The 27,824-nt window shown below is 43.9% G+C and overlaps 1 protein-coding gene across 6 annotated transcripts; it reads left to right on the top strand.

Moving 5' to 3' along the window:
• The first annotated feature begins 6,705 nt into the window (after positions 1-6,705).
• SUDS3 (SDS3 homolog, SIN3A corepressor complex component) lies at positions 6,706-27,202 on the top strand. 6 transcript variants are annotated; one of them, XM_062504727.1, is made up of 15 exons: positions 6,706-6,725; positions 7,459-7,544; positions 8,493-8,542; positions 9,011-10,261; positions 11,740-11,809; positions 12,767-12,822; positions 13,156-13,227; positions 14,795-14,814; positions 15,358-15,514; positions 17,363-17,458; positions 19,130-19,191; positions 20,080-20,101; positions 20,722-20,827; positions 24,793-24,877; positions 26,500-27,202. In XM_062504727.1, exons 4-15 carry the CDS (start codon positions 10,102-10,104, stop codon positions 26,596-26,598), a joined length of 1,005 nt encoding a protein of 334 aa, XP_062360711.1. In that variant the 5' UTR covers positions 6,706-6,725; positions 7,459-7,544; positions 8,493-8,542; positions 9,011-10,101; the 3' UTR covers positions 26,599-27,202. The 6 variants fall into 6 exon arrangements, with proteins under 6 accessions (XP_062360711.1, XP_062360710.1, XP_062360712.1 ...); XM_062504726.1 differs by having other exon boundaries at positions 6,707-6,725; positions 7,459-8,542; positions 9,011-9,195; positions 9,382-10,261; XM_062504728.1 differs by having other exon boundaries at positions 6,707-6,725; positions 7,459-8,542; positions 9,011-9,195; positions 9,460-10,261.
• The last annotated feature ends 622 nt before the right edge of the window (positions 27,203-27,824 follow it).

Consider the following 27,824-nt stretch of genomic DNA (forward strand, 5'->3'; position numbering starts at 1 on the left):
TTGAGAAAAAGCTGCCTGAGTGGAACAACAAGCTGGAATATTTTTTAATTTCTACTCCTCACTTTAGCAGCTAACTGTTGTTACAGGCAGGAGAGCCATAAAATCCTATTTTTGGCTGTCTGCTTCCCAAACGACAGAAAACTCCTGACTCTGAGAACATGAACATCTCACACTGGAATCAAAGGCTTGTCTCTCTTAATGAAAAAGCAGCAGAGAGAAAATTCCCTGTGTCCTGTCCAGGAAGACCAAGCTCCCTGGACTATTATGCATTAAAGCACCACTGGGCTGTGGCACAGAGGATGAGACCTGACTCTCAACAGAGCCTGTTTCCATCCCAGCTCACATTCAGGGCTCAATTATCTTATCTGCTCTGCCACTCGCATACTTTCCAGATAAGAAATGTTTTCCCCCTCTTTTGAAGAGCTAAAACTGACACCACTGCCAGTGTTGAGATTAGAAGTGCTAGAAATTAAAATTCATTTGGGCTGATGTTTAAAACAAATTTTTAATGTGCAGGCTAAGGCTGGGAATTAAGAGTTGAGATGCTGTGTGTGAGTTTCAACACCAGTAGGATGTTCCACAAGGGGATAGGGAGTGTGGTCCCCACTTCAGTTTGCTCACAGGGTTTAGGTCAACCATCAGTTCACCTCCAGTTGAGAAACTGCTGGAGAGTTGGGAGGGAAGGAAAAAAGCCTGTTTTCCTCTTCCAATCTATGACTAAGGATGAGGCAAGAGAAGGGAGGATCTAAGATCCTGAAGGCGATGGTTAACAAGAGGTCATTAGTTAATTCCCCCAAGAGTAGATACGACTTCCTTTTATTAAATAACAGCAGTTTTTAATGATGTCAAATATCTGTTGCCATTCTGAAGGACACAGCATACTCAAACTTCACCGAAACCAGGCAGAATAAACAGACACACAAGAAACCCTGAACTGAGAGGCAGATTGTCACTAACCAAGTAAGGAGGAAAAAAGGCTCATTTGATTTTTATCCCAAAAAAATTACAATACATATTCTTTCTTAATTGTGTATTTTTGGCCTAACAAAAGCAAATTTCGCATACAATCTGTTTTAATCAGTACTTTAAGATGTACAAATAAATCGAGTCATTAGAAAAAAAAGACAAACAAAAGCACTATTCTAAGGTTTAATGAAGTTTCTTGCTTAAATCATTTCTGCAAAAGTTTAACCAATGATGATTTATGACCAGCCATTAACTACCAGTATGACCACAGCACCTGGGATCTTCAGTTACCCTGCAGCAAGACCCTACAGAGGCAGAGCAGAAGCAATGCCTGCTCTGGAAAGACTACAATCATCCAAAGATAAATTGCTAAGAAACACAGGAAAGCACAAGGAAATAGATGATTGGAATTTATGTTCTTTGTAACTGCACTTTAGTCCACTTTCCCTTGTGCACTGCAAGGACCAAGGTGTGTGTTTGTTTCTTCTCCCTGCCTCAGTAAAAAAGGCTAACACTCCAGAAGTCACATAAAGACAAACCCCCCCCCCCCAAAAAAAACCCAAAGAAAACACAGAAAGAATGTGTTTTGCATAATAAGACTGGAAAAAAACTATTTACACATTTCAATACCTCTGCTTCCCATCAGAGAAAGAATTTTTTTTTTTCCACCAGGTTTTTAAAGCTGCCATCCCACAGAGCAAGACTGTACCATAGTAAAAGGGCAGACACACAGCTTTTGGAAGAATTCTGTTGCCATTTAAAGGAATCCTTTGAAATTACCACACAGCAGAGAAGTGCACCAAACAAACCAACAGCCAGAGCTGTTTACAAGCTTTCTGCTTAGTGTTAGACTGAAAACTCCAACCCTTCTTGCTGTGTAATAAATCAGTGCTCCACATTTAACAATTTTCAGTGGTACCATATGCTACGTAGTCCCATATGTTCCATTACAAGGGAGAAAAACATCATCTCAACATGAATCATCACTGACTGTGTTCCTGTAAATCTGGCTAAAACACTCACAACGTTCAAGGGCAACCCTAAATAAATCTGCTCAATCTTATGCCAGATTCTGTGCAACAGGATCACAGCTCACATATAAAAATTAGGGGAAAATGAGGTTTAATGTAGGAAGTGAGCACAGCCTGCATCTCTCTAAAAACAGAGTCACCACAACGTTTGGCACACATTCATCAGTTCCAATCTAATAATGACATCCTGCCCACAAAATGTTGATGGTATCTGGCAGTCCCAGCACCTTTCACCCTAAACTGCTTGATACGTGTGGAAATAAATACACTGCATCCAGGATTGATTCCTCCCAGGGCCAGGTCCTGCAGCACAGCAATCCTGGGGAGCAGTTTGTAGAAAAGTAAACCCAAATGTAGAAAAGTAAACCCAAACTAAACTCACGTGTGTGTTTTAGGCTCCAAGGGAATGCAGCTGGAAGTGTATGGTCTATCCAGGATTTTGGGTTAACATCTCCACTCTCACAGTGACAATTTCTTAGGGAAGCACAAACAGCTTCTTCTCTCTTCCCAAAGATGTCACCTGCAGCACGAAACCTGCTCACCCCACATCAAACTCATGGAACACCAAGGTTATAATCTGCCCTTCTTTTGAGGAATTTCTTGGGCTCTCAGGTAACCCAGAATCATAATTAACAGTGACAGCACGAAGAGGTGCAAATGGAAGCCAAACTGGAAGAATGCCCCTATGTGAAAGCCTTCAGTAGCCAAGGAAGGACCACAAGTGACCACACGCTCCCACAGAATGACTGCTTTCATTAAATTCTAAATCAACCAGAGTCCAGTTTGACCTAATATTCAGGGTGGGGAAAAAACTAATTACATCAACATCAAGCTATTACCTGTCCAAGGGCATAAGTGCCTAGTTCATTAGCAACTCAGACAAACTTGTTTTGTAAGGTCGCTATATTAAATTTGAATTTTCCCTGCCCTTACAAATGAAACTAATTATTTGTGACACAAATGTGAGTATATAAATGAGAAATCTTCCAACTTGCTCAAATCGAATGTGTTCTTTGCCATCCTGAATAAGAACAAAGTTATTAGCCAACATTATTTCAGTATTTAATTCATTTAAATAAATTTTAAAATAATTTTAAAATTAATACTATACTAGCAGTATACTCCAGATTTCTCAAATCTTAGAGCAAAACCTACTGATCCTTAAAAATACATCTTTTTCATATTTCCCACGGGATGTTAGAAGTGAATTCCCATGGTTTAGTTCTAGAGAATAAAGGCAACATGTCATGTTAAGAACACTGCTCTTTAATGCTGGAAGCAGTGCTTTATAAAAATTGAGAAGCTGCCACAGAGCCATTAATAACTCAGATATCCAACATCCTTCAGGAGCTCAAGAGATGGATGACCACACCTAATTTATTTACTTTAATTTCTAATTCAACTTTCCTCCTCGTTAGGGAGGAGTTGAGGCTCTCACAGATGAGAGCTCCTGGTACACAATGCCTGTGGTGACTTTTATGTGATGCCCACTACACGATCACAAAGTCACAACCTGTGCTGCCCATGTAAAAATCACAGGAGAGATTTCCTTCTTTGCACCCAGATGGAACCCCAAATTTACCAGATCAATACCCTCTAAAACACACTTCACTCAGAAAATTAAAACAAGGCTACCAGACTGACTTCAGAGACTGATAAAAAGACTGTCAGGGAAACTCACTGAGCTGCCCCTGGAAGAACTGATGACCAAGCAGGCACCAGGCAATTGCATCACGTTTATTACACAGCCAAGGGCAATCAGATCCTTCTGGTTTAATCAATGGCCTTCAAATGAGGAAGTAGCTTGAAAATAATAAGCATGAAATAAAATACTCTTTGGGGTTCACTTTTTAAATTTTTCCCTGATGTGTTAAAGCACATCTCTTAATAAAGCTGAGCACGAGCTGAAACAGAATTTTATAGAAATTTACTTCGTGAATACCTTTGATGCCAAAACTGCACTTTTATTCAAACTCAGTTTGCTGTAAATGCTGTGACTGAACTGTAGAGGGATTCTGTTAAAAGACTCTGAGCTCTGTCTAAAAAGACGTATTTCTTATTTAAAAACATCAACCTTAGACACCTTTTTGTGTAAAAGAAACAAATAAATAAAATTTAAAGTGTTCCACAAACACCTCCTTCCCTGGAATTTCTCATAACCTGGATGCTGCAGCATCTCATGAGGCTGCAGAACAACCTGGAACAAAAACCTGTAAGAGGAGAAAACAATGAGTCTATGTTCCTGATCCAAACGCACTGACCAGTGCCCTGTCCTGCTCCTCCTCTGCTCCCCAGCAGTTCAGCAAACTCCAGCCCTGCTTCATGTAAGCAGGGTTTTTTTCCTTTAAAATAAGACAGCAGGTTACTCAGAAGGAACAGAACTCATTTCTGCTGAAAGTTTCCCCCATCCATCAACACACTATGGGAAAGAAATCTAGCAGTAAAATGCTGTTGATCCAAGAGCCACATTTAAAATGCACACAAGTAGAAATATCTCATCTTTAAAAGCTCCAACTTGCTAAGATCCTTTTTAACTGATAATGATGCAACAACGTAAAAGGGAAGTACTTAGAGAGAATCAGTGTAAGCAATACACACACACAAACAAGAATTAGTTTGCAATCTGAAAGGCCTTGTACAGAGAGGGGTGGATGGAAACAACTCAGCTCAAGGTTTCCTCAAATCAGATGCCAGAGGAAGTTATATGACGAGTTGGACAGCAAATAAAAAATCTGGATTTGATAAAAGAGACATTTATGTAGATAGGAACGGTTTGCAGCCTCACTGTGGGTGCATGAAAGAATCCTCAGATATTTGTATGAAGCTCAGCATTAAAAGAGAGTTTGCAGACAGGTATTTACATTTAAAACATGCTCTATATCGTTATATTAGCCCCACAGAACACAGAAATAACTACCTACCAGAAGCAGCCCAATTTTAAGCTCTTAAATAGGAGGAGCACGGTGTATTATCTCTCTCCACGAACAATCCACTATCAACACAGAAACCCCAACATGTGTCCTCTCATAAATCTGGTGTGGGATACATTAAAGTAATGACCACTGGCAAAACAAGCTGCATCACTTCCAGCACTGCAGCATTCTAAACATTTGCTAAAATATGTCAGCAGACCTTGGGGAACAGACTGGAGCCCACTTATTCTCAAACAACATAAGCACCACAAACCACAGCCAGCACTGCTGTACCCAGCAACTTTAAATTACCCTGTGTTCCGTGGAACTGCATCCACATGGATCCAGAACCCTGACTGCTTCCACCTTCTTATGTGGATCACTATCCACAAAGATAGGCAGGGGGATTCCGAATCTTTCTGGCACAACCAGGGCCAGAATCAGCACCCCCTGCTTTGTTGTTTTTAAACAAACACGGAGCTGCTGCTGGACTGTGTGTGAGCTCAGCATTCCACACACCTCCCAGAGCAGTGTCCCACTGTTCTCCCCCACCCTGGGGAGAACAGCCCAGCTGGGGACAGCAAACCCAGCACAGAGCTGCTCAGTCCTGCCCAGGCTCAGGAAAGCGACTTGGGAAAACCAGGATGCTACTAGAGCTACTCAGAGGCTATTGAAGTTTAGAACTGCCGTAGCTGTAGGATTAGGGAATTCATTCCACTCACGTTCCTGGAGAACGGGGGTGAGGAAACACGAGGAGACGTATTTATAAAACAAAATTCTGAAGGCTTAGTACTTGCCTCGTGTCCTCCTTCCTTCTCCTTCCCACGCAAGTACGAGTGCTGCTCGATGGCATCCAGCACCTACAGCAAATCATTTCTCCGTGTCATTAAAAGGACAGAGACATCTGCTCGCACCAGACCTACGTCATTGCTTCCAACTCCGCTCAAAGCTGACAGAAACGCAGCTCCCTCTTCCCCTGAATTCCGCAGGTCACATTCCAGCTCCCGGATCCCGGGGTAATCCCAGCGGAGCAGCGCCGTGCCCGGCTCCAGGAGAAGGCAGGCGGCCGCTCTCCCTCCCGTCCTCTCCTCCTGCTCCCACCGGGGCGTTCCCGTCCGCTCGGGGCTGCTCTGCTGGAGCTCCCACTTCCACGGAGCTCCCGGGGACAGCTCCCAGCACACGGGAGAGAGGCAAGGAACGAGCGAGCGAAGGAAGATGGGCAGGAAGGAGCGGCTGCTCCCGGTGCTCCGGCACGAGGTGCGGGGCAGCTGTCCCGGCCGGGCTCGTTCAGCCCCCCACGCCCCACACTCGCTGTCCAGACCCCGAGCAGCCCCGGGCGGGTCCCGCCATGAGACACCCCGGGACACCCTGCACCGAGCGCCCCGCGCCGCCGCAGCGCCCACAAAGTGCCGCTGCCAGCCCCAGCGCTGCCCCCTGCCCTCCGCGCCCCTCCGGGACCCGCCTGTCAGCTCCCTATGCCGGTGCCTCACCTGGTGCCGGCCGGCGGCAGCGGACCACGTCCGCAGGGCCCGGGCGGGGAGTGACCAAGAGGAGGAGGAGAAGGAGAGGGGGACGGAGCGTGTCCGCCGGGCCGTGCCCGTCACCGCCGCTTCCTGCCTGGCCGCGCTCGGCGCTCGGCTGCTCCGCCTAGCAGCTCAGGCCGGGCCGCCTCACGGAGCGCACCGCCCGCGCCATCGGCGCTCGATTGAGCCGCCTGGGCGGTACCGCGGGGTCTGAGGGAGGGGGAGCGGCGGAACGGCGGAGTGGGGTCCTGCCGGAGCAGCCTGTGGCCGCGGGTGTTTGTGCCCGGGCTCAGGTGTGCGTGAGGGGTGTTAGGGCCCATAGCGGTCTCAGGCGCCATGGGGGTGGTTGGGCTCACAGCAGGTTCAGGTGTGTGTATGTGAGGGGCTTAGGGACCTCGAGTGGTGGGGGGCCGAGCGCTGTAGTAACCGCAGGTGTGTGTCGGGGATGTTGTAGTGTGCTGTGGTCTCAAGTATGGAAAAGGGATGTTGGGGCCCATAATTAGTTCAGAGGTGTTGTGTGTAGACCGTGTTTGTGTACACTGGCAGGGTCTGTAATGGTCTCAAGAGTGCGTGTGTGTGGGTGTTGGGGCCTACAACCAGCTCCTGTGTGATGGGACAGTGTGTGGGCCCGGTAAAAAGGCAGCTCCGAGTCTCCAGTCCTGTGCTGCGGGTGTTGGGGGAGCCCTGACAGGGACTGCGTGTGCATGAGCCCCTGGTACCCAAACAGGACCAGCTGTGATTTGGCAGCAAAGCCCCAAAGAAAAAGGAACTGTAGCAGCGGTTGAGAGGTCTGGGTTAGGAATTTCTCAGAGCAGAGGCAGGGTAAGATGCTTTCATGCTGTTTCTGCCACACTTGGTAATTCCCTGCAGCCTCTGAACCTCAAAACACTTCATAGTTGTAGAGACTTATTTGACTGGGGGGGTGGGGGGTTGCGATTACTTCATTTTTCCAAATAAAACTGAAGGACTGGAGCTTTATCTGGCAATACCCCGTGCATCCTCACTCTGCCAGCTTGTTCCTGACAGCTGTTGCCCTTCTTGGACTTCTAGAACCATCGTCAGAGAGCTGTGTGAAACCACAGGTACAGAAACCTGAGAGCCCCGAGTCCCAGGTGAGGGGTGTTGGTGTGTCCTGTGCCTCAGAGGCCAAGGTACAATACCAGCTCTTCTCGTTGTAGTCGAGTAATTCCACACAGCGAGTTTCCTGTTTACAAGCTGAGCTCCATAACCTTTTTTCCCCCCTCTGTTTCGTACAAGTGGAAAGAAGGGCACACTGAGCATGACTCATCTGTCAGCAGCTCTGTGAAAAGCTGATGCTGAGCAAGCAGGAGGCAGAGATCTCTCCCCAAACTGAGCGTGTACTAAGTACTGAGTGAGTTGTGACAAGAACAGCTCCGATGGAAGCAGGAGCCAAGAACAACAGCTCGACAGGGAACTTTACACTTTCCCCGACAGCTCCTTGGGGCGGAGACAGTTAAGTTTCTGCGTTTGTAAGGGAAACATGGCATTCCTTAAAGCTGAGCCTCCTCCCTCGGGTTCCCACTGAATGCCTGAGAGATGACAGCAGAGGGTGTCTCCAGCAGGCTCTTATTAAACAGGAGGAATTGGCACGGAGGGAGCAACAGCGAGATCCCAGTTTTGACCACAGAATGAGCTAAAAAGCTTTGCACTGCCGCAGTTTGCAGGTTTTTTACCCACTGGCTGCACATGGCTCCTGTTCAGGGGGTTTCTGTGCCCTGGTGTTGGTGTCTGCACCTGCCCGATGTGTGAAGGGCTGTGCTGGGAGGGCAGATCAGCTTCGAACAGAAAGTGCTGAGGCAGCAATGAAGCAGGGCAGATGATCCTTGGGAGGGCAGCTGTGGTTCAGACACACTTAGAACTGGTTTGCTATCCCCAGCAGCACAAACCCGGCTAGCAGGGGAGCTGGTGAGCCAAGGACGTGGACAGACGGAACAGATACAGACAGGAAATGGGGGAGAGAGGGGAAATGTTAGTGTTTGCAAAGCTCCGAGAGGGCTCTGGTTAGTTGTTGAGTCCTGCAATCCCATTTCTGTTTTCAGCTCAGTGACTGGAGGACTTTGGGGAGTGACTTGAGGAGCTCAAGCCAGGTGTGAGTATGGGGAGAGGACGGACCCGTGGGCAGCTCATGCGATGTGGCGGCCGCCACCACGCCCTTTCCCGTTCACCCCGGGGCCTCGGGCAGCCGTGCCAGCCACGCTGCCTGAGTGGGGAGAAGGGAAAAGGAAGGGTTTCCAAAGTGCTGACAAGCCACAGCATTCCTTGGGAAAGGAGAAGTGGTGAGCAGCTCTGGTGGTGTCTCTCCCCTGAGACAAAAACGCTCCCAAGAAGTTCTGCGAGCTGCTTGGGGGCGGGGCGTGGGGGGGGGGTGGGGTGCTGACTTTTGGCCGTGCCTCAGCCTCGTCCCCTGTTAGAGGCAATATTGACTTAAGGAAAGAGGCACGGAGCATACTTGGCATGGGTGTTCCGAGTTAAAAATTGTCAGTCTGGGCAAACAGACCTTTGGGGTGATGGGCAGGAAAGCCGAGTAGCTGCGCTGCATTATTACTGCTCCTTTCAGAGCACGGTGTGACCTGGTGCTGCTTTGGACGCTGAGCGCCCGGCTCGGCGGGTTTGGAGAAACGCTGCAGGTTTTGGAGCTCAGTGCTTCAGATCAAACCCATTTCCTTCCCCTCGGTGAGGTGTTTATAGTGCCACAGTGAGTCAATAAGCTGTGCATGTGAGGAACGCACCTCAGAGCTGAAGGTGAGCGATTAGTGTGGCTGTGCTGGAGGTGATGAGATTAATTAGTCCTTCCCTGATGAATTAGAGCTGCAGAAATAAGATACATGAGATAGTCCGAAATACCACTGTGAGGCATTTTCACATGGGAGTGGGATCCTGCATATGACTCTCCCCACAGGATGCATATCTTGTTCCTTAATTTTGTAGCAGTGTCTAGTCAGGAAAATAACCAGCACCTGGCAGATGTCAGGCACGTGTTCTACAAAAGCTGCTCTTCACTGGCAGGAGGCACCTGATTCACCCGGGTGAGATCACAGTGCTGGCTGTGATGGGGCTCTGCTGAGAGTATGGAGGAACAGGGAAGTAATTTCTCTATTAAAATATAATAAAATTCAAAAGAGTACAAGTGTCCCACCGAGGCAAGGTCCTGCTCTGTGTCTGTATCATGGAATCACACAATGGGTTAGGTTGGAAAGGATAACAGTGGGATCATCTGCTCCAGCAGGGTCATCCCAGAGCACGTGGCACAGGATTGTGTCCACACGGTTCTGGAGTGTCCCCGGAGAGGGAGGCTGCACAGCCTCTCCGGTCTCTGTTCCGCTGCTCAGTCACTGCACAGTGAAGAACCTCTTCCTCATCTCTCGATGGATGCCCGTTGCTCTTGTCCTTTTGGCACCTCTGGTCCACGAACGCGAGCCCACGTGGCCACAACCCGCTGAGGAGTGAAACCCAGCACAGTTTAACCCCGTGCCACACACTGGGCGGAGCCGGGACTCGAACCCGTAACGCCCTGAGCCGCAGGGCCCGCGTTGGCCGAGCGGGGGCGCGGCGAACCCGGCGCCGCCCGGAAGCGGAAGCGGAAGCGCGGCCGCGGTTCCCGCCGCGGTTGCCGAGCGGCGGCCGCTCCGTCCCGTCCCGCCCGCGGCCATGAGCGCGGCCGGGCTCGTGTCCGCGCCGCCCGCAGCCCCACCGGGGCCGCCCGCCCCCGCCATGGCCCCCGCGCCCGACTACTACGAGGAGGAGGAGCTGGAGAGCGCCGAGGAGGAGGACGGCGAGCGGAGCGCCCGGGCCCGCGACTCCGACGAAGGTGTGTGGGGAGGGGGCGTGTTGGTGCCCGGGGATGGAGCGGGGGCTCTCGGGGGGTGCGGGGCGGAGGGCGGCGCTCCGCACGGTGTTTGGGGAGGGCTGCGGGCTTAAAGGCTTCGGAGCGGCGAGCGCACCCGAAGGAAACAAGGACTTGCCGGGGTGCAGCGGTTCCCCGCGGGAGAGTAAAACAGCGAAGGCGCTGCAGAGATCGAGTTGTGGCTTCCCCGGTGAGCAGGAGGCAGCGGGACAGGGGAGAGCTCTGAGCAGGGGGTCCGAGTGGGACAGCAGAGTGAAAACACTGGAGAAATCCAGAGTATTGGTTCTGTTTCCGTGGTGTGAAGGGGGAAGGACGCAGCTAAGGGAGGAGGAGATGTGGACAGGAGTATAGCAGTGTACGAGGATGTGACCGTACAAGAACCAGAGAGAGCAGGGGAGATGAGGAAATTGAGTAAAACCCGGAGTCGCCAGGAGTGTAGAGGGCATAAAATAACAGATAAGGGGAATGTAGAAGGACTCTTAGAGAGTGGCTGTTGTTGGCAGCAGAGCCCTTCGTCCCCTCTGGCCTGGCTATAGACGAGATGATGTTAAAGATGCAGCTGATGACAGGGTCAGTGAGGGCTCTCCCAGCAAAGTATGGAAGTCCTTTGTGGTGGCCCAGACATTTGAGTACGTTTCTTCCAGTTAAAAAATGTATTGTTTTATCTTTGGTGTGTTAAATTTTATCTTCAGTTTAAACTGTAGTTAAAGAAAAATCTGAGAATGGTTTGATTTAAGGGGCTGGGCCCCCCTTTCGTGTGTAGGGAATTAGCTGTGGTTTAGGTTTCTCAGCTGTACCCTGTAAAGTCTGTAGGCACTGACCCCTCTTTGGAAACTTAATGGATTCTTGGACACCCATGTATTACAAATAGAAACCTGAAAAGTCTTAGCAGAAAACTGGCAACCTTACAGTGATTTACTTTATTCACAGTTTATACTATGTTTTTACGTAGTTTACATTATAAAATGCAGCTACCTTTATGGCAGCACTGGTATTCGAATGTTAAAGTACTAAGTGAAGTAAAGCTGAGAAGTTCAGATCCCAGCCAGTAACTCTGTCTTTGATGAGACCTTTGTGGTCAATGTGAGCAGCGCTGAGTGGGTGGAACTCCAGTAGCAAGTTTGTGAAATGTCTTCCAGTCTTTAGGCTGTTTGTGTCTCACCTGTGTGTGAGCCTCTTGACTTAAATGGGAAAGAATTCCCAGGCTCTCCGAAGTAAGCTGGTTATGTAAAGCTGCACTGCAGAACTCACAGTTGCAGAAAGATGTTTCATTTCCCTCCTGAATTAATCTCTCAGGTTGTTTTTGATGCTAAATTGCCTGAGGTTTGGGGATTTCTTTTTTTGTTTGCCTGTTTCCTTGTTTTTAAATAATTTACTATTTAGTTTGGGATTTTTTAAAAATACTTTTAAAATATTAACAAGATGTTTTTTGCCTCGTTTAGACACTGAGGATGCAAGTGAAACAGACCTGGCAAAGCACGAGGAGGAGGACTTTGTAGAAATGAAAGAACAGTAAGTAACCCATTCCAGATACAAGTAAGGTGATGTTCTATTTATTTGTGGGTTTAGGGTTTTTTATTGTCTGAAACTTGGCAAAGTTTTGGGCTGAGATTGGAAGTTTTAAGTGCTTATCCCAAAGCAATTGCTCATAAGTCCATCCACTTGTATTTCTGCTCTTTCCAGTGACTTTCTCTGTTCTATATAAATTCAAGGAATTAAGGGCTGCTGCTGTTTTGGGCAAAGAAATAATTATGAGTTCTGGGAGCAGCTGCAAATGGATCCTGCTGCAGACAGATCCTTCAAATAAAATAAAGGCTCTGCTTTAGATAAGCTAAGGAAAAGTAAGATGCCTATCCAAATGCCTTAAACAGTTGAATTCTAGTCCTGAACCAGAAATGGACTTTTGGGACACTTGAAGTAGTTTCCCCATGGTGTTTAGGAGCATTTGCAGTATTTTGAGTTCTTTCTTACTGGCAGAGATCTGTTTTCATAAAGGTCAGGAAGACTTGGCCAGTGTTAAACCACAGATACGTGGTAAAAGAAAGGCAGGTTTGCAGCAGCACCAGGAATAGACTTTGGTGGGTTTTTAAAATAATATGGGGAGCTAATACACAGCTAATAAAACTTGACATAGTGCAAGAATGATTCTGCTATAAAGTTTCTGATGTTTGTATATCTAATTGTCATTTTAGATTTCAACATTTAAAAAATCCTACTTTATACCAAATTTCAAATGCATTGTAGAACCAAAGAAGTGCCAGAATTCTTAAGACAGACTGAGAACCTTTCATTGGAATAAAATTATTTTAGTTTGTAGTTGTAGTTTTAATTTGTAATTCTTTTAGTTTGTAGTTCAGTTGTTTCCTGAAGTTCTGAAAAGTTTTTGATTCTGTGTAAACATGTAACTTCAAGAGATGGTGGAATAAACTATTTGTACTTGGTGTTTAAAGTTTCCTGCTGTGTTTGCAGGATGTATCAGGACAAACTGGCATCTCTGAAGAGGCAGCTACAGCAACTGCAGGAGGGTAAGCTTTGAAGAGTAGCTTTGGTTTTGTTTTGGTTTTTTTTGGCACTTTTCAAATGTCATAGAAGGGTGGGGGCTCTGAAGGATGGGAGCAGCATCCTTTTCTGCATGTTGGCTCTCAGATGTGCTGCAGAGTTAAAAATGTCAGCTGCTTCCCACCTTTTCTCCATCTTAACCCCACTTGTAGTAAAGCCTCTCTGCTAAAACATTTCTTAAAAGGAGAAATCCACTTCTTACACAAGCAGGGAATATGCTTTGAATGGTGCATTACTCCTTGAGGTTATTTAATACTTGGGAAAAAAAAAAATGGGAATCTACAATTTATTTCCACTAGGTACTCTTCAGGAATATCAGAAAAGGATGAAAAAGTTGGACCAGCAGTACAAAGAAAGGATACGAAATGCAGGTAAGTGGAATTTCTTTCTAAGACACTGCAAATAACTTAAATGTGTAGTTTTTTACACTTGAAGAACAAAGAGGTAATTCTGTCCTTTAAAGAAAAAGAACTTTCTGGAGCAAAGGAGTCTTTGGGTACATTGTAGGGCTTTTTCAGAGTCCACCAAACATGACAGGATCTATCTTGATTATTTTCTTCCCTTGATCAGCATTGTTTGCTGACTGAAAAACAGTGTTAGTCTTCATTTGTGTGGAGCAGCACAAATAAAAAGATGATTCAATTTTTATCAGACTAACTCCCAGTGTCCCACTTTGGGTTGTTGTTTCATGGCCCTTGCTGAAGCCTTTGGGTGCCCTGTCTCCTTCAGTTTGCAGGGGTGGCAAGTTAGGAGCACGTGCTTTCCCAAAGATCTGTTTGTGAACAATGAATACAGGAAATGTGCTGCTGGAACTGTTGTTCTGCATGGCTGTGACATGGAATGGGCTGCCTGGACTTTGTGTACTACTCTGTTTCAAGGAGCAAAGTCCCAAGTTAGTTTTTAAAGTGCCCAGTGCTCGTCCTTCTGGGTGTTTTCATTGTATTGCTGCAGAAGAATGGTTTGGGAGTCAGATCCAGCTGCTTGCCCTCTCTCTTTCTTGTTCCTTTCCAAGTAGTTTCTTACCTTGGATATTGAAGCAGAGCCTTTTATAGGAGGCATTATGTGGATATAGGAAATACAGCTGCTCCTCCTTTAGCAAAAGAGAGCAATTCTGTATTTCTGGAAGTGCTTGGGAAGGTAAAAGATTTGCTCGAGGAACTGAAGTGGTTTGAACAACTACTTGTAAACAGGAACCTGTCTCCTGAGATGAATTTCACTAATGATTGAGGTTGGAAAAGACCTTCAAAAAGACCTTTCATATGCACTAGAGCTGCATCCTGGCAAGCCTGGGCTGTTTTGATCAAATTAAGCCTAAGTGCAAACTGGTATTTCTGGCTGGCCACGAGCAGTGCTGCAGCAGCAGAATTCTTCCACAGGAGGGCAGGTGGTGATCACTTGAGATTTTATGATTAAAAAATTAATCTGTCTTGTACTACAGGAATAAGGGTCTTTTATGCTTGTCCTTGGCATACTGAAGTTTATTAAAACACACTTTAGCTTTACCTGCATTTGATTATCTACACAATGCTGCTTTCATGCTTTGCAATAGACAGTTTGATTTTTTTTTTTTATTTATTGCAGCATTCTTATATTCGATGTATATCTAGTACGGTTTTAATTTTTTTTTTTTTTACATGATGGAATAGTACAGTGTTGCTACTACAGCCTTCTCTGAACTGAATAGAGTGGAATAGTGGAAGCTTTTCAGTGAGGTGACAATCTGTAAAAATCCTCTAGTAACAGTGTATTTTTGTGGAACTTTTTCATAGTCACTTTATCTTCAGCATAAAGCTGTGAAGTCAGAGTAGAGGTTGGATAAGTACATGCATTATTTGCTTCACTGCTTGTCTTGGCTGCAATATTCAATGGCTTAAAATGGTAAGAAAGTAATTTTGTGCAGCTTTGAAGGTAATAAATGAAGTCTTTCTTGTGTTTCAGAACTGTTCCTGCAGTTGGAAGTAAGTATTCTTAATTTATCAAAAATATGCATTAATTAGGTAGAGGAGGCATAAACCTTGTTTCATCAACCAGCATTTGGGTTTGTTTTCCCAGAAGGCTTAAAAGAAATCTTCCTGTAGCTGGCTTGTTACACTTCAGATGTAGTAGAGCTTACTGCTGGTGTTGCCTCAAGTAACTTCTGCACTGTGTTGTTAAAATAGAATTAAATATTTGCTACTGGCCTCTTGTATCTGGCTATGCATTGGACTGGTCAGAAAAAGGGTGTTTAAGATGTTAAGTGCTGTTTATAAATCAGCAGAGCTCTCTGCTAGGGACTTAATTTGTTATGCAACATTAAAATGTCTTTACAAATAATTATTTTGCCAATATAATAGCACCAAGTCATGTTTAGATGCTTTTCTATAGATTGTTAATATTGTTAATCTTTAGAACTTGGACCAGTTGTGAACTGAAAAGCTGATCAATAAAGCATTTGAAAAGGTGTTTTGATAGCATTAACTTGAGTCCTTAATTAACCTTCTTGCTCCTTGGGTTTGCATTAGACAGATCAGGTGGAGAAGAATTACGTGAAGGAAAAGAAAGCAGCAGCAAAGGAGTTTGAAGATAAGAAAATTGAGCTTAAGGAAAATCTGATAGCAGAGTTGGAAGAGAAGAAGAAGATGATTGAGAATGAAAAGCTAACCATGGAATTAACGGGAGGTAAAGATGATAAGCACCTGTCATTTGTGTTATCCCCTCTGCTTCTGCTTAGGGAAAGAGCTGTAAAGGTGGCAGTGCTGGTTTACACAGACAGCTGGTGGGAAATGCCAATGGGGCAAGGCATGAATTGAAGGTCTTTTAATGGAGAAAGCTGCTCAAAATTCAGTGAATTGTTAACAGGTGGATCAGGCAGTGCCAGTGGAGCAGCAGAGGGGATGATGGGCTTATGTGCAGGGAAAGGGGCTGCTTTGATTCCCTGATCTAGCAATAAAACTATTGAGATATGTCACAATATTGACCTAACCAGTGATTCCAGGTTATAAAGCTGTGTTCTTTTCTTCCTGCAGGAGTGAGTGGTCAAGTAATTGAAGAAAGCTAAACAGTAAAAGTTGAAATCTGCTGCTTAATGCCAGGAAAAAAAAAAAAAGGATTTGTGGGTTACATTTGTGTCCAGGCTCTAGAAAATTTATATTAAATGGACGACAGATTTTTTGGAGACAATTGGTACCTCTGGTACTTTGCAGTGCTCTGTGGTAAAGGATGCAGGGGAGCTAAGTCAGGAATTAAATCATTCCTGCAGAATTCTGTTGCTGTGGTACTGATCCAAAAGTCTGATTTGGACATATCATGGACAGATACTGTGGTTTTGTTACTGAGGCCAGTCCGTGAGTTACACCCTTCATTTATTTCTTGTGTAGTATCTACAGGTTTTATATAGAGTATTAATTTAAATTAATACTCAGACGTGAGAATTAAACCCTGCTTTGGTGTATTAAATGGTGCTTTTGGCTTAGTGCAAACTCTTAGGGCTGATGTGGACTGAAAAGCATCTTGAGTTATGCTGTTTTCCTGGTAACTTCTTTTATTTTTTTATGAAGTCTAGTCTCATGATCATCCTTATTCACCCTTGAGATGAGATGGGATTTGGTGTATCTTGTGCATGCAGAGCTGCTCAAAGTTTTTGTGTCTAGTGGTAGCCAAATGGGCTTCCCAGTTTGCAGTGCTTCCCAGGGGTGGCTCAGGGGTGCTTAGAGATGAACAAATAAGTCTCAGCACAGAGAAAGGGAGGTGGGCTGATGTGTTTGGCATTTATGGTGTGGTCTCTTGGCTGCCAGTTCAACATATCTTCATGAATTAAGGCACGTGTTTCAGTGGAGTTGTTCAGTAAAGGTTACCTGTAGGCATTTGGACAAACCAAGTTCAGATAATTACTTGATGATGTTTAAGTTTTTAACAGACTTTCTTCTTTTTCCCCAGTGTATATGCTGCAGTTACTTCCTGTGAGCTGCTGTGTTATTAATTAGGCTGATTTCATTAATCATTCTTAGATAATCTGAATTTAAATACTGTGTGTTTGAAATCACTCCAGAAGACTTGTATCAGTTTTCAATGCAGCAATTTTCTCTAATCTTTTGACAAAGCTGTTTTTCTGCCTTGAAGATGAGAGAGCAATTGATTTGTAGCTGTTTTACATGCTATTAATGATCCGAGTTGGGCTGGGAAATAACTCCATGAGCTTGGCCTTTTAAATCTGTTCCCAAGCAGATAGCATGAGCATGAAAGGAATTTACCTTGAATCCTTGTAGCATCATTGTGCTGCTTATCTGTACCTGGAGCAGCTGTAACCATAGCATTGCAGCACTGGCACTGAACAGTGACCTGACAGGAGAGAGAACTTGGATTCACTGGCAGCACTTCCATGCTGGAAGCTAGCACAAAAAAAAAAAAAAATCCAATTTGCTGTATAAAAGAGGAAAGATTATTTTCCTTGTGCCTTGTGTAGAAAGCTGCTGCTGCTTACTCCTTTTCCTCTGGTCTTATCAGCTCTCCAACTTCATTACTCTACAGATTCAATGGAAGTGAAGCCTATTATGACAAGGAAACTGAGACGGCGACCAAATGATCCAGTTCCTATCCCAGACAAGAGGAGGAAACCTGCCCCTGATATCCTTTCATGGAGTCACTGTTGGGTTTGCAGCACTGTGCTACCCACACCTTTGTTATTTTGTACAGCAAGGAAAAGGAAATTAAATGCCAGGATCAGATTTTGGGAAATACTGAAGCACAATTGTAATGTATGTGTGCTAAAGCAATACAGCAGTTATATAATACAATACATACATAGAAACCAGTGTCTGGAGATCCCTTGGTATCCTAACTTAATCCTCACTGTATCATGAGATAACTTTTTTTTGTCAGTGAGAATGGTTTGAATTCTACAGGCAATTTATTTCGCAAAAGAAAAACTTTAAAAGAACATTATGTATATGTATATATGCCGAGATAATTGATTCCATAGATAGTAAATAGCTTTTTACATGAGCCAGAGCTTTTCTCATTTCAAGATGTGACAGAGCATTTGCCAGGAAGATCATATTTGTCATATCAAAATAGTTTCTCCATTTCTGATAGAAGCTTCAGATATCTAATCCAGAGATGCATAGCAAAAGCAGGGATACTAGATTTGTTCTTTGAATAAGAAAAGATGAAGATTCATCTTGTTTTCATGTATCACAAGAGACAGACATATCTGTGTAATCCTTAGGATCTGCCTTGCTCCATGTCTTGGAATTAAAATGTTCCTTGACCTCTGGAAATGTGTTTTTAGCTCCTCTGTGACCATAGGCACTTTCTCTATTTGTGTATTAAATTCACCTGGACAGGAAGGCAGGGATATTTGCTTACAAGGGGCTTCTTATTAGATTCTAAACTTGCATGTCTTAGATTAAATAAAATTATCTGAGTGACTCTCATTTTCTGAAGGCAATACCAAACCTTGAACTTTCGGAGTTCATGCAGGATGGTCATGAGCATCTCCAGTTTCAATTAACCTCTTTGTGGTTGGAGATTCTGTTCACTCTTTCAGGAAAAAAAAAAAGTCATTTATTAGTGCCCCTATCTCATCCAAAATAAATGAATGTCATAGTGAACATGACCTGCTAATTGAGCATGATACAGCAACCACACCATGAAACTCTTTGCCTTTGCTCACTGGGAGAGGATTAAAGTCCATCAGAACCAAGATCCTTGAAATGCAGCCCAGCAGTTTTTAACTTTAGTTTAATACTTTGAATACTTTTGGCTAAACACTTGTTACAAAGAAACAGAAGCACAGCAGAACTCTAATAAGACTGTAACACACTAATTTCTATTTTCAAACGTTTTGGGTTTGTGTTCAGGTATGTTGTAGGCTCTTAATTATCCCCGGCCACACAATGTTTTATTTAACTGTGTTTAGGTGGGATTTAGTTTCATTGTAGAAAACCTGAAGTGAGTCTGTTGTTTCATGTCACAGATTCTTCTCCACAGAAATACAAGATGAAAAACACTGAAAATGCTGGTGCTTGATCCTTCCATGAAGTAAATGTCAGTGCACTAAAGGTTTTTCATTGATGGTTCTGTCTGAATAAGTTAAAATGATTTTTGCACTCTGCTGCTAAGATGGTGTGGATGGACTTGTATTAATTTCTCTGACGAAAAAAAAAAAAGCTCAAGGAAGACATTTATTAAAATCCTGGAAACATTTTGGCTTACATTTACTCAAGTGAAATGTCACTGACCTTTAGTTTTTAGCCTTGATTATCAAGAGCTTATGGAAGCCTTAATTCTGGATACCTCAGCTAAATTATTTGTTGACTGATGAGCAAATAATGGAGGACCTAAGAACGCTGAATAAGGTAGGGATTGTTGCTTGACTATATTTCTTCATTTTAAAGAGAAGGGAAGTGCTTTCTCCTGAAGAGAACAGAGCTCTCATTAATGTTCATTTTGGAAATGTGGGACTGTTTCATCCCCGTAGGCTTTCTGAAGTAGCACAATAAAAGATTTAGCAAGATGGTATCTCCTCTTTTTTTATTGAGGTTTAATTGACCTAATTTGAATGGCTGTCATCTAAAAATGTTACCTTTTGTGTGAACCAAGGGATGAACTGTGTTAAGGAGTTTCTTCCTCATGGCTGAACAGATGTCAGTGTGTTTTGCTGGGAGATCACAGGCTTCCCTTGGTTTAGGCCTTAGTGTGGGGTAGGATTTTTTATTAATTTTTTTTTTCTTCCTGATGTCACAAGATTTCAGCAAGCTGAATAGGGGGCAGTGTGCCTGTTTATAGTTTTTCTAGTTTTGATTAACATACTGTTTTCTTGCTGAACACTTGCAGGCTTATCTAATTTCTTAGACTATAATCTGCTCATTAAGGCATTTTGAGGATATTAGTAGAACACTGGTTTTGTGCCAGCTGTTGATGTTTCTCTAATGATTTATCTCCTGGATTTTGTGTACCCTGAGAAATGTATCACATTCAAAAATAGTGTGTTAGATGGGTTTGACTCATTGGAGTGGGTTACCCGAATGCTCTCAGGTTAAGATTTTTGGCCTTTTGGATCATTGTACTGATTATCTGCACTTTTGGCTGCTTAGAGCACACTGCTCTGGTTGTGTTATGCCACTTAACAGAGCATTTAAAATAGAACTATCCGGACCATGGGCAGTAAGATATCTGAAGTTATCACTGCAGCTTCTGTAGCTCCTGTCAGATCTCTAACACTGCTTTGCTCTCTTCCCATGTAGCTTAAATCACCCAAGAGACCAGGTGAGTTACAGATGCAGTGGAACTTGTTCACAGGTGTGCTGTTCTGAACAGAGAATGGTACTGTAGATGTTTGGCTGTGGAATTGCTGTTCTTTGTATGGTGTTGATGTTTGTTAGGGATGGGAAGGGGGGCAGGAGCATCTTTGGTGGCTGAAACACTTGGATATGGGAGAATCCAGCTGGGAAAGGAGGTTTTTTTTCCGTTCTATTCAGGTGCATCTGGGCACCTTGTCAGCTCCATTGAGGGATTGACAACTTATGGTTTTATGCCTCCACCTCTATAGATGTGCATGTAGTTTTATTTCAAGACTAACTTGCCTCAATAAAGTTAACCATATTTAACTAATTAACTGTGGATTCAAGGACATACGGACATGTCACTTACCCGTGAATGTTTTTTTCAGATAAATGCTGTATTTCAGTGAATATTTTAATTTAAGGCAGAGGTTGATTTACTTACCACAATACATAATATTTTCCTGATTGATATTTGAGTTTGCAGCTTTTTCTGCTTGTTACCTCTGCACACACAACCTTATGAACTGCAGTTTTGCAGTCAGAGGTGCTGCTGTGAGATGGGCACGTGCTGCTCTTTAACCTGAGTGTGTCTCCTGTCCCCAGCCTCCCCCTCCTCTCCTGAGCACCTCCCAGCAACCCCAGCAGAGTCTCCAGCACAGCGGTTTGAAGCTCGGATAGAAGATGGCAAACTCTACTATGACAAGAGATGGTGAGGCCTGGGCAATTTCTGTTTCCTTCAGTCTGTGTGGTGTGGTGTGCAGTGAGGGAGGCAGAGGCTGCACAGATAAATGGCTTTGATCAAAGAATTGGTGGACAAAATGTTTTTGGGCAGAGGTTTGCTGCTCCCTCCACGAGCTCATTGTGGGTCCGGTGAAGCAGGGGTGATGATGGAGTGTTCACACCCTGTAGGCTTTCAGAAATAACTGGTGACTCCAATAAAAGGAGACTTGAATCTTTTTCTTGTCCCACTGTGGCATTTAGGAAGTCAAACCTGATATGAGGTAGGAGAGTCAGCAGCAGCCACAGTGGATGTGACTGAAGCTGCCCAGCTTGGATACACACACTCCATGATTTGCTGTCAGCAAAACTCCCATTCCTGAGGCTCAGTTCTGTGGAACACGAGCCCAGCATTCCACAAGGTGGCAGAAGAAATGTCATCCACCAGCTGCTCAGGATGAAAAATGCTTCTAGTAAATCCAAATAACCTTTAAAGATCAAACCCACCTGGGAGAGGCAACTTTGGAATTGCTGATTGGATTTATCTCTGTTGAGTTTTATGGCTATGCAGCTGTACAAGCCTCACAAAACACAAGGAAAATATTAAATTCTGCAGAGGAACCTTAATAGATCTTAAACTAAACCCATTGGACTTGCAAACCTGGATAATCAAGGGGGCAATCTTCAACTCCTTGCAGAAAAAAGTTTGCTTTCAAAAAGTCATCTGCCTGTTTGTAGCCTACTTCAGTGTTCTGCTGGCTCAAAACAGCAAGTGATGAGGCTGTAATTTTATCACAGAAGTAGGTGTGAAGCTGCTCTTTTTACACAACAGTCCCTTTGGCCAGCTGGTCAGTTTTTCCTTCTGACTGAAGTCTTGAGAGTTCAGTGTACACAGCTCTCATCAAAGCTGCTCCCTCAGTTTAAACATCCATAAAGCATAAAGCAGATAAGAACCAAACAGACTACTTATTCCACAGATCAATCAAGGGGTTTTTTTTTGCTTTCATAATTTTTTTGTGTGTGTCAAGTGACTATCCTCAGGATATATTTGGATGAATAAACTTCTTCAGAATTTTGAAGCATATGGAGTACTTGAAAAGTGTTCATGAGTAAAAAAAGAAAGTAAAAAAAAAAAGGCATCTAAAGTAATCTGTCAGTAAAGCTCAAAACTTTGCATTAAATTTAAACCTGGAAGAGCTTCACTGAGCCAAAAATCTCCCCAAAGCACCAGCTCTCTGAATGGGCATCTAGCTGGGGCATAAAGCACTTAACAGATATTTTCATCGTGCTGAATTCACTTGTTGTGGGGGTCTTGCTGTCAGGAACTCCAGCTGTTGTCTTTCCTGGCTGCCTTGTTCTTAGGCTGTTTTAAGATCAGTGTTTTATATTTTTTTTTGGTTGCAATAATCCTGCTTAGATTTTTTTGTTGTTGTTGTTTGATAGTAATAGTACTTGTGCACACTAGCTGGTGTTTTAAAATAATGAAGTAACTCTTGGTAGTGGGAGGGTAATTTGTTCTAAGGTACATAAAGAGTGCTGGCATACACAGAACTCTTAAACCTGGCAGCCCAGGAATGACTCTCTCTGTTTCCTGATGCAGCCCTGCATGACAATTACCTGAAAACAGGGAATGTTTAAGGCCAGTAATGACCCCCCTGTAATCTTGCAGAGACATTTTACAGATGTCTCTGGAGTGGAGTGTTCCAGGTGAATGTGGAATGAGAGCCACTGGTTTTTATCCTCAGAGCTCTGTGCTCCCCTATCAAATCCTAAACCACAGTTCACTGTAAGGCAACCATCTTTCTGCTCTTAGTTTTGCTGCATACAATAGTGCAGAGGGATGTCTTTCAATCTTCTCATGGAATTGCAGTTGGAAATCTTGGCCTTTCAGTAAAATATTTTATAGCAGGAATTATTGGAAATAATGGAATGATTTCTGCTTGCCTCACTTGGTGTGTTTTGCCTACTGCAACAGCAAGAGTTGTTTGGCTCTTTGCTTTCTTAAAAGCCAACTTCAACCCCGCTGCATTTTTCACCTGAGGTAATTTCCTCAATCCTGCCCCTCTCTGGATTTACAAACTTGGCAAAAGGGTGAGACATGACCAGGTAACTGATGCACCAGGGTGCTGTGCTTTCAGCTGCCCTGTGTCTGTGAGCATGGACCATGAGACAGCTGAGACAGCTCTTCAGTGAAACACTGCTGACTTGGTTCTTTGCCTCTTCTGGGCACAATTAGCATTAATTTACTGATGGAGAGTCACTCATGATGTGAAATCCAAGGGCTGAATGAAGCCTCTGACACGTGTGTCATCAGCTTTGGAATTCACTGGAAATCAAAAATTGAAAGTGGGGAGAAAATATTCTCCTATCTCTGTGGGCACAGCTAACACTTGAGAGCTGTTTGCACTGGTATCTCCTGCACTCCTGCTGATTGTATCAAGATCAAAATTCTTGCTTAAGTACTCACAGCATGGCATGGTAGAACACTGCTGGACTGAGATTTTTGTCTCATCTTAGTGAGGCCTGGGGTTTATAGTATCTTACCAAGTTCCTCTGTATCATTTAATGACATCTGGACTTGCTAAACTGAGATCTTTTTGGCTTAGATCATTGTTACTGGAACCCACTGACATTGTTTCTGTCAAAACAAAGTAGAAAGACACCTGTGTCCAGCCATTGTTATAAAGGTTACAGGATTTGGGGATTTTTTTATTCCCTCACCCATGGGTAATGAATATGTTTGGAAGGCTCAAAGCTGACACTCATTCCAGTTACTGGCAAGCACTGTGAAAATTCTGAGTGCATAAGCCAGTAGGAAGAGATTGTGGAATAAACCATTGGAAGACTTCCACATTACAGTTATTTCTACAATAACCATATTGTACAAGTTTAAATAAATCCATGCATTTTGCAAATGGCAGTCAGGCTGTGCAGGGGGTTGTACAGGGTAGCTACTGAGGGAATATCTGTTCAGGGATTCTGGAGCTTGGATTGCCCAGATAAAAACATGATTAGGGGAAAGGTGGAAATTCAGACACGCTTTTATAACTGTGGAGTATTTTGGTGCTTGCTTGATTAAGATGATTTACTTGCAAATCACCTGTTCCAGTGTAATTAGTTCTGCCTATGGAACAGAAGTAGGCAGAATTAATAGAAAGTGGGGTTTTGGGGTTGGCACACTGCAGCACTTGGAGAAATGTGGGCTGTGAAAGAGGCAAGTCCACAGAATCAAACAATTCAGAGTTACAAATTTCCAAGTCTTTGTTTTATACACAACACATCGAGACCAATATAGAGCTTAAAATGTGATCTAAATTGGGATGACATGGATATGTTTAGCCATGGCCTCCTTATGGCAGATATTTACTGCTCATTACAGTCCATTAGTTACCATTTTGGCTGTTTTCACAAAATAGGCCAGCATTAAAATTTGAGGTCTCATTAAACAATGTACAGCCTGCATTGATTGAGGGTAATTTACTTTTGGTGGTGGTGGTGCTCAGTAATTCTGGGAAATAACTTGAGTATCTGTGATTTGCTCTGCCATATTTTGTCAGGCAAATTAAGGAGTTGCCTTCTGAAATGCATCCTGTATCTGAAGTGGGAAAGGCTGCTCAGATTAACCCTTGAAGCCTAGGTGTGTTATCAGTCACTCTTCCCCTTGGCTTTGGCTGTGGCTGGGGCTCTGCCTCTCCCCCTTGCAGTTGTGAAATCTGTTTTCAGTAACCTTCAGTGCAGAGTTGAATGTGAATTAAGACCCTCCTGCGTTTCAAAATATTTTTATATGCAGGGTGTGTGTGTGTATGATCAGATCACCCACTATCTTGTGAGGATGGAGAAAGTGGTGTGGAAAAAAAGGCAGACTTCAAATTTACTCTGTCCATCTTTATCAGTAATTGATTTACATGTGTCCTTTTTTGTTTTTTTTCCTTTTATTTTTTTTTTTTCTTTTTGCAGGTACCACAAGAGCCAAGCTATTTACCTGGAGTCTAAAGAGAACACTAAGATCAGCTGTGTGATCAGTTCTGTGGGTGCCAACGAGGTTGTGGCTGTTTTTGTTTGTCAGCAGAGGGGGAAAAGACATGGGTCTAGTAAGGGCTAAAGATAGATTCCTGTCTGGTGTGTAAAGAAGCTGAAGCCAAGATAAAACTGACTTGAGAAATCTCTTTTGGAGATGGCAAGAGACTTGCTCTGTTTCTGAAGGATAATACTGTATTTTGCAAGCTCCTGCAGCAGTTGGGCAAAGAGAGCACTTTGTTCTTTGCTTGCAGATTCCAGACACTTCAGGGAAAGAAATAATAGATTTGAGTGCACTTCTCCTCAATCAGCCAATAAAGGAACTTTAATTTGTTGTGGCAGCTAAGGGAAAACACTTTATTTTCCCCAGAATGAGTTGCATGTGGGATCTGTTTGTGTCACAACTGTTCCCTTGCAGTGGCAGTTGTGGCATTTGGTTGTTCAGATAAAAGCAGTGGTAGTGTGCTCGTGGATGCATTAAAATTTGTTAAAAGTTAATACTTTAATTTAGCAAAACTAATATATCATTCCATTATATTGTGGTAGAATATAAAATCCTATATGTTTGTTTCCTACAGCTGCTCAAAGTTTATGGATTTTTGAATTCTTTTGGCAAGCAAAACATGCCAAATCCTTGGAAATGTTGCAGTTGGGAGATGATTATTAATGAATGTCGATTTTAATTTCTCTGGAGAAATAATTGAAGTAGAAATCCAGGCAAATACTAAATTTATTTTATATTGAGGGGTCCTGTTAATAAACTCAATTTATAATTAAAATAATAGAGTAAATCAATTTACTTGCCAGGCCTGTAGCTAATATATGCAGGGGGGGAGTTGGGGGAAGTTTAGGGTAAATCACAGGCCAACATAACTTTATAATCCTTTACAGCAGGAAATATTGGACTTCCCTCCTAAAATACAGCAGTACTAAGGAGTAGATAATTTTTACTCAATGTATTTATTTAAATATGTTGAAATGTATTAGAAGGATATAATGCAGAGGAAATTGCTCAGACTTGATTTTTAAAGTACAGGTTTTTAGATTTAAACACCTTGAAGGTGATTTCAAAAGCTCTCTGGAGTGGCTGCAATTTGTCCTCTAAAGCACGTGGTGTGAATCCTTCCATGCCAGTGTTTAAAAGAGAGGCCTTTTTATCTCCAGACACAATTCCTGTGGTACATTGTGGGAAATGCTTCATGGAACAGAATCAGAATAAGCTTTTCATTTGACTGATAGTTACTTGTCTGGGCAAATCCCAGGACAGATAATTTTATGATCTGTGGATCTAGAGAGACTTAGTCTTGATTAGGCAAAGCTCAGTGCCACGGTTCTGTTGTGAACTGTCGCAGGAGGAACCTGCTTTCCTGATGGTGCTTGAAAGAGTCATTTTTCTTGAGGACTGTTTTGAGCAGGAAGTTAAGGAGGTGAAGTTAGACACCTTATTTAATTTTCTACTCAGGTTGCAAATGCCTGGAGTGGGGTGGGAGAGGGGATTAACCTCACTGATCTGTGCCCCCTGACAAGTTCAGCTCCGACACTGAGACATCAAGTTATTTTGCCTGTGTGTTGCTTGCTGTGAGTTCTCCCTTTTTCTCCCCTAATTCATCTCCCTGCCCCGTTCTTTTTGCCCTTCCTCTCCTGCAGATCTGGGTGAGGAAAACCAGTGACAGCACCAAGATGAGGATCTACCTGGGGCAGCTGCAGCGGGGCGTGTTCGTGATCCGCCGGCGCTCGGCCACCTGACTCTGCCCTGCCCTGCCCTGCCCTGTCCTGTCCTGGTTTTTATCGGATCACCAAACCTCTGCCAGGGGCTCACAGGCTGCTCGCTCCTCCCAGCAGCACGGAACAGTCCTGACCTCTGATGAGACACTTTGTGGCTGGCCACATAATCCCCAGTAGTCCTTAAACCTTTAGTGAGGCCCAAGCACTGCCCTGGACTATTTCTGGATTTTGCATCAAGCTTATGTACGCTCTCTTTGTATTTTGGGTGACTGTTTGAGACGACTTTGCATCATCCTCCTTTTCATTGTTGTTTCGTGGTGCACAGACGGGACTCGCGTGTCAAAAACATCATCATTGTGTTTCTCTTGGGAGTCAGACCTGTGGAAGAGGCTTTGCTTGTCAAGACCTGAGGTTATTTGTGCTTTCTGGCCTTGTTTTCCTGCAAGGCTCAGGATTTTGGGCAAAAGATGAATCCTGCCAGGTTTCAGCTGCAGCTGAGAGATGCCTCCAGAATACCTGGTGCACAACATCAGTTTTATTGGATGGACTGTTGAAAGACTGGAGACTTTTTTTAGGATGGTGTGAGCAGCTCAGAAACTGCTGAAAATACAGTGATTTTAATGTAGCTCAGAGTCACGTGTGGTTAGTCAGAAGCTTCCATTTCTCTTCACATTAAAAAACCCTTCAGTGAACAAGCAGAGTATGTCTGTTTGCTGATAAAATGACCTGGGATAAGTGGAGGACTAAACTAAAGGAATAATTACCTGGATTTTGCAGATGGTAAGGCTGTATGAACTCTGTGTGTGTCTGTAATCACTCACAGATGTAGAGAGGCAAAAGACCAATTCCACTTTTTCCACTGATGCTCAGAATCACAGGTTATTGTGGAACCCTGCTGACAGGAGATACTGGATCTGTAGTATCCTCCCAAGGAGCCTGGTAAAGAATAGAAAGTGGCCTTGACATGCTGTTAGCTGCAACCTTCATTCCCTGAAATGTTCTGCAAAGAGCTCCTCTTGAAGGCTGTTTTAATTGCTGGTGGTAACACGGGGTTTCTACACTTGCCCTCCTGCAGCACAGGTGAAAATGCCCAAATAATGACATTAGGATGCCCAAAGAATGACACCTTAGGTGTTTAAAGATCTGACTCTGGCATTCCTCTGTTGTTCCCAGTCATTTGCTGATGACTGGAAGCACCAGTGCCATGTGTGAATGAATTGGCAGGAGCCACACGGTGCCCTGGCAGT

The sequence above is a fragment of the Cinclus cinclus genome, chromosome 17 (assembly GCF_963662255.1).
Source record: "Cinclus cinclus chromosome 17, bCinCin1.1, whole genome shotgun sequence".
Lineage (NCBI taxonomy): Eukaryota > Metazoa > Chordata > Aves > Passeriformes > Cinclidae > Cinclus > Cinclus cinclus.

Coding starts and splice junctions, on each gene's coding strand:
- SUDS3 (XM_062504727.1), top strand. CDS start 10,102: ATGAGCGCGGCCGGGCTCGTGTCCGCGCCGCCCGCAGCCCCACCGGGG. Junction 13,228..14,794: donor AGAAAGGATACGAAATGCAG/GTAAGTGGAATT, acceptor CTTGTGTTTCAG/AACTGTTCCTGCAGTTGGAA. Junction 17,459..19,129: donor GAGGAGGAAACCTGCCCCTG/ATATCCTTTCAT, acceptor AATTCTGGATAC/CTCAGCTAAATTATTTGTTG.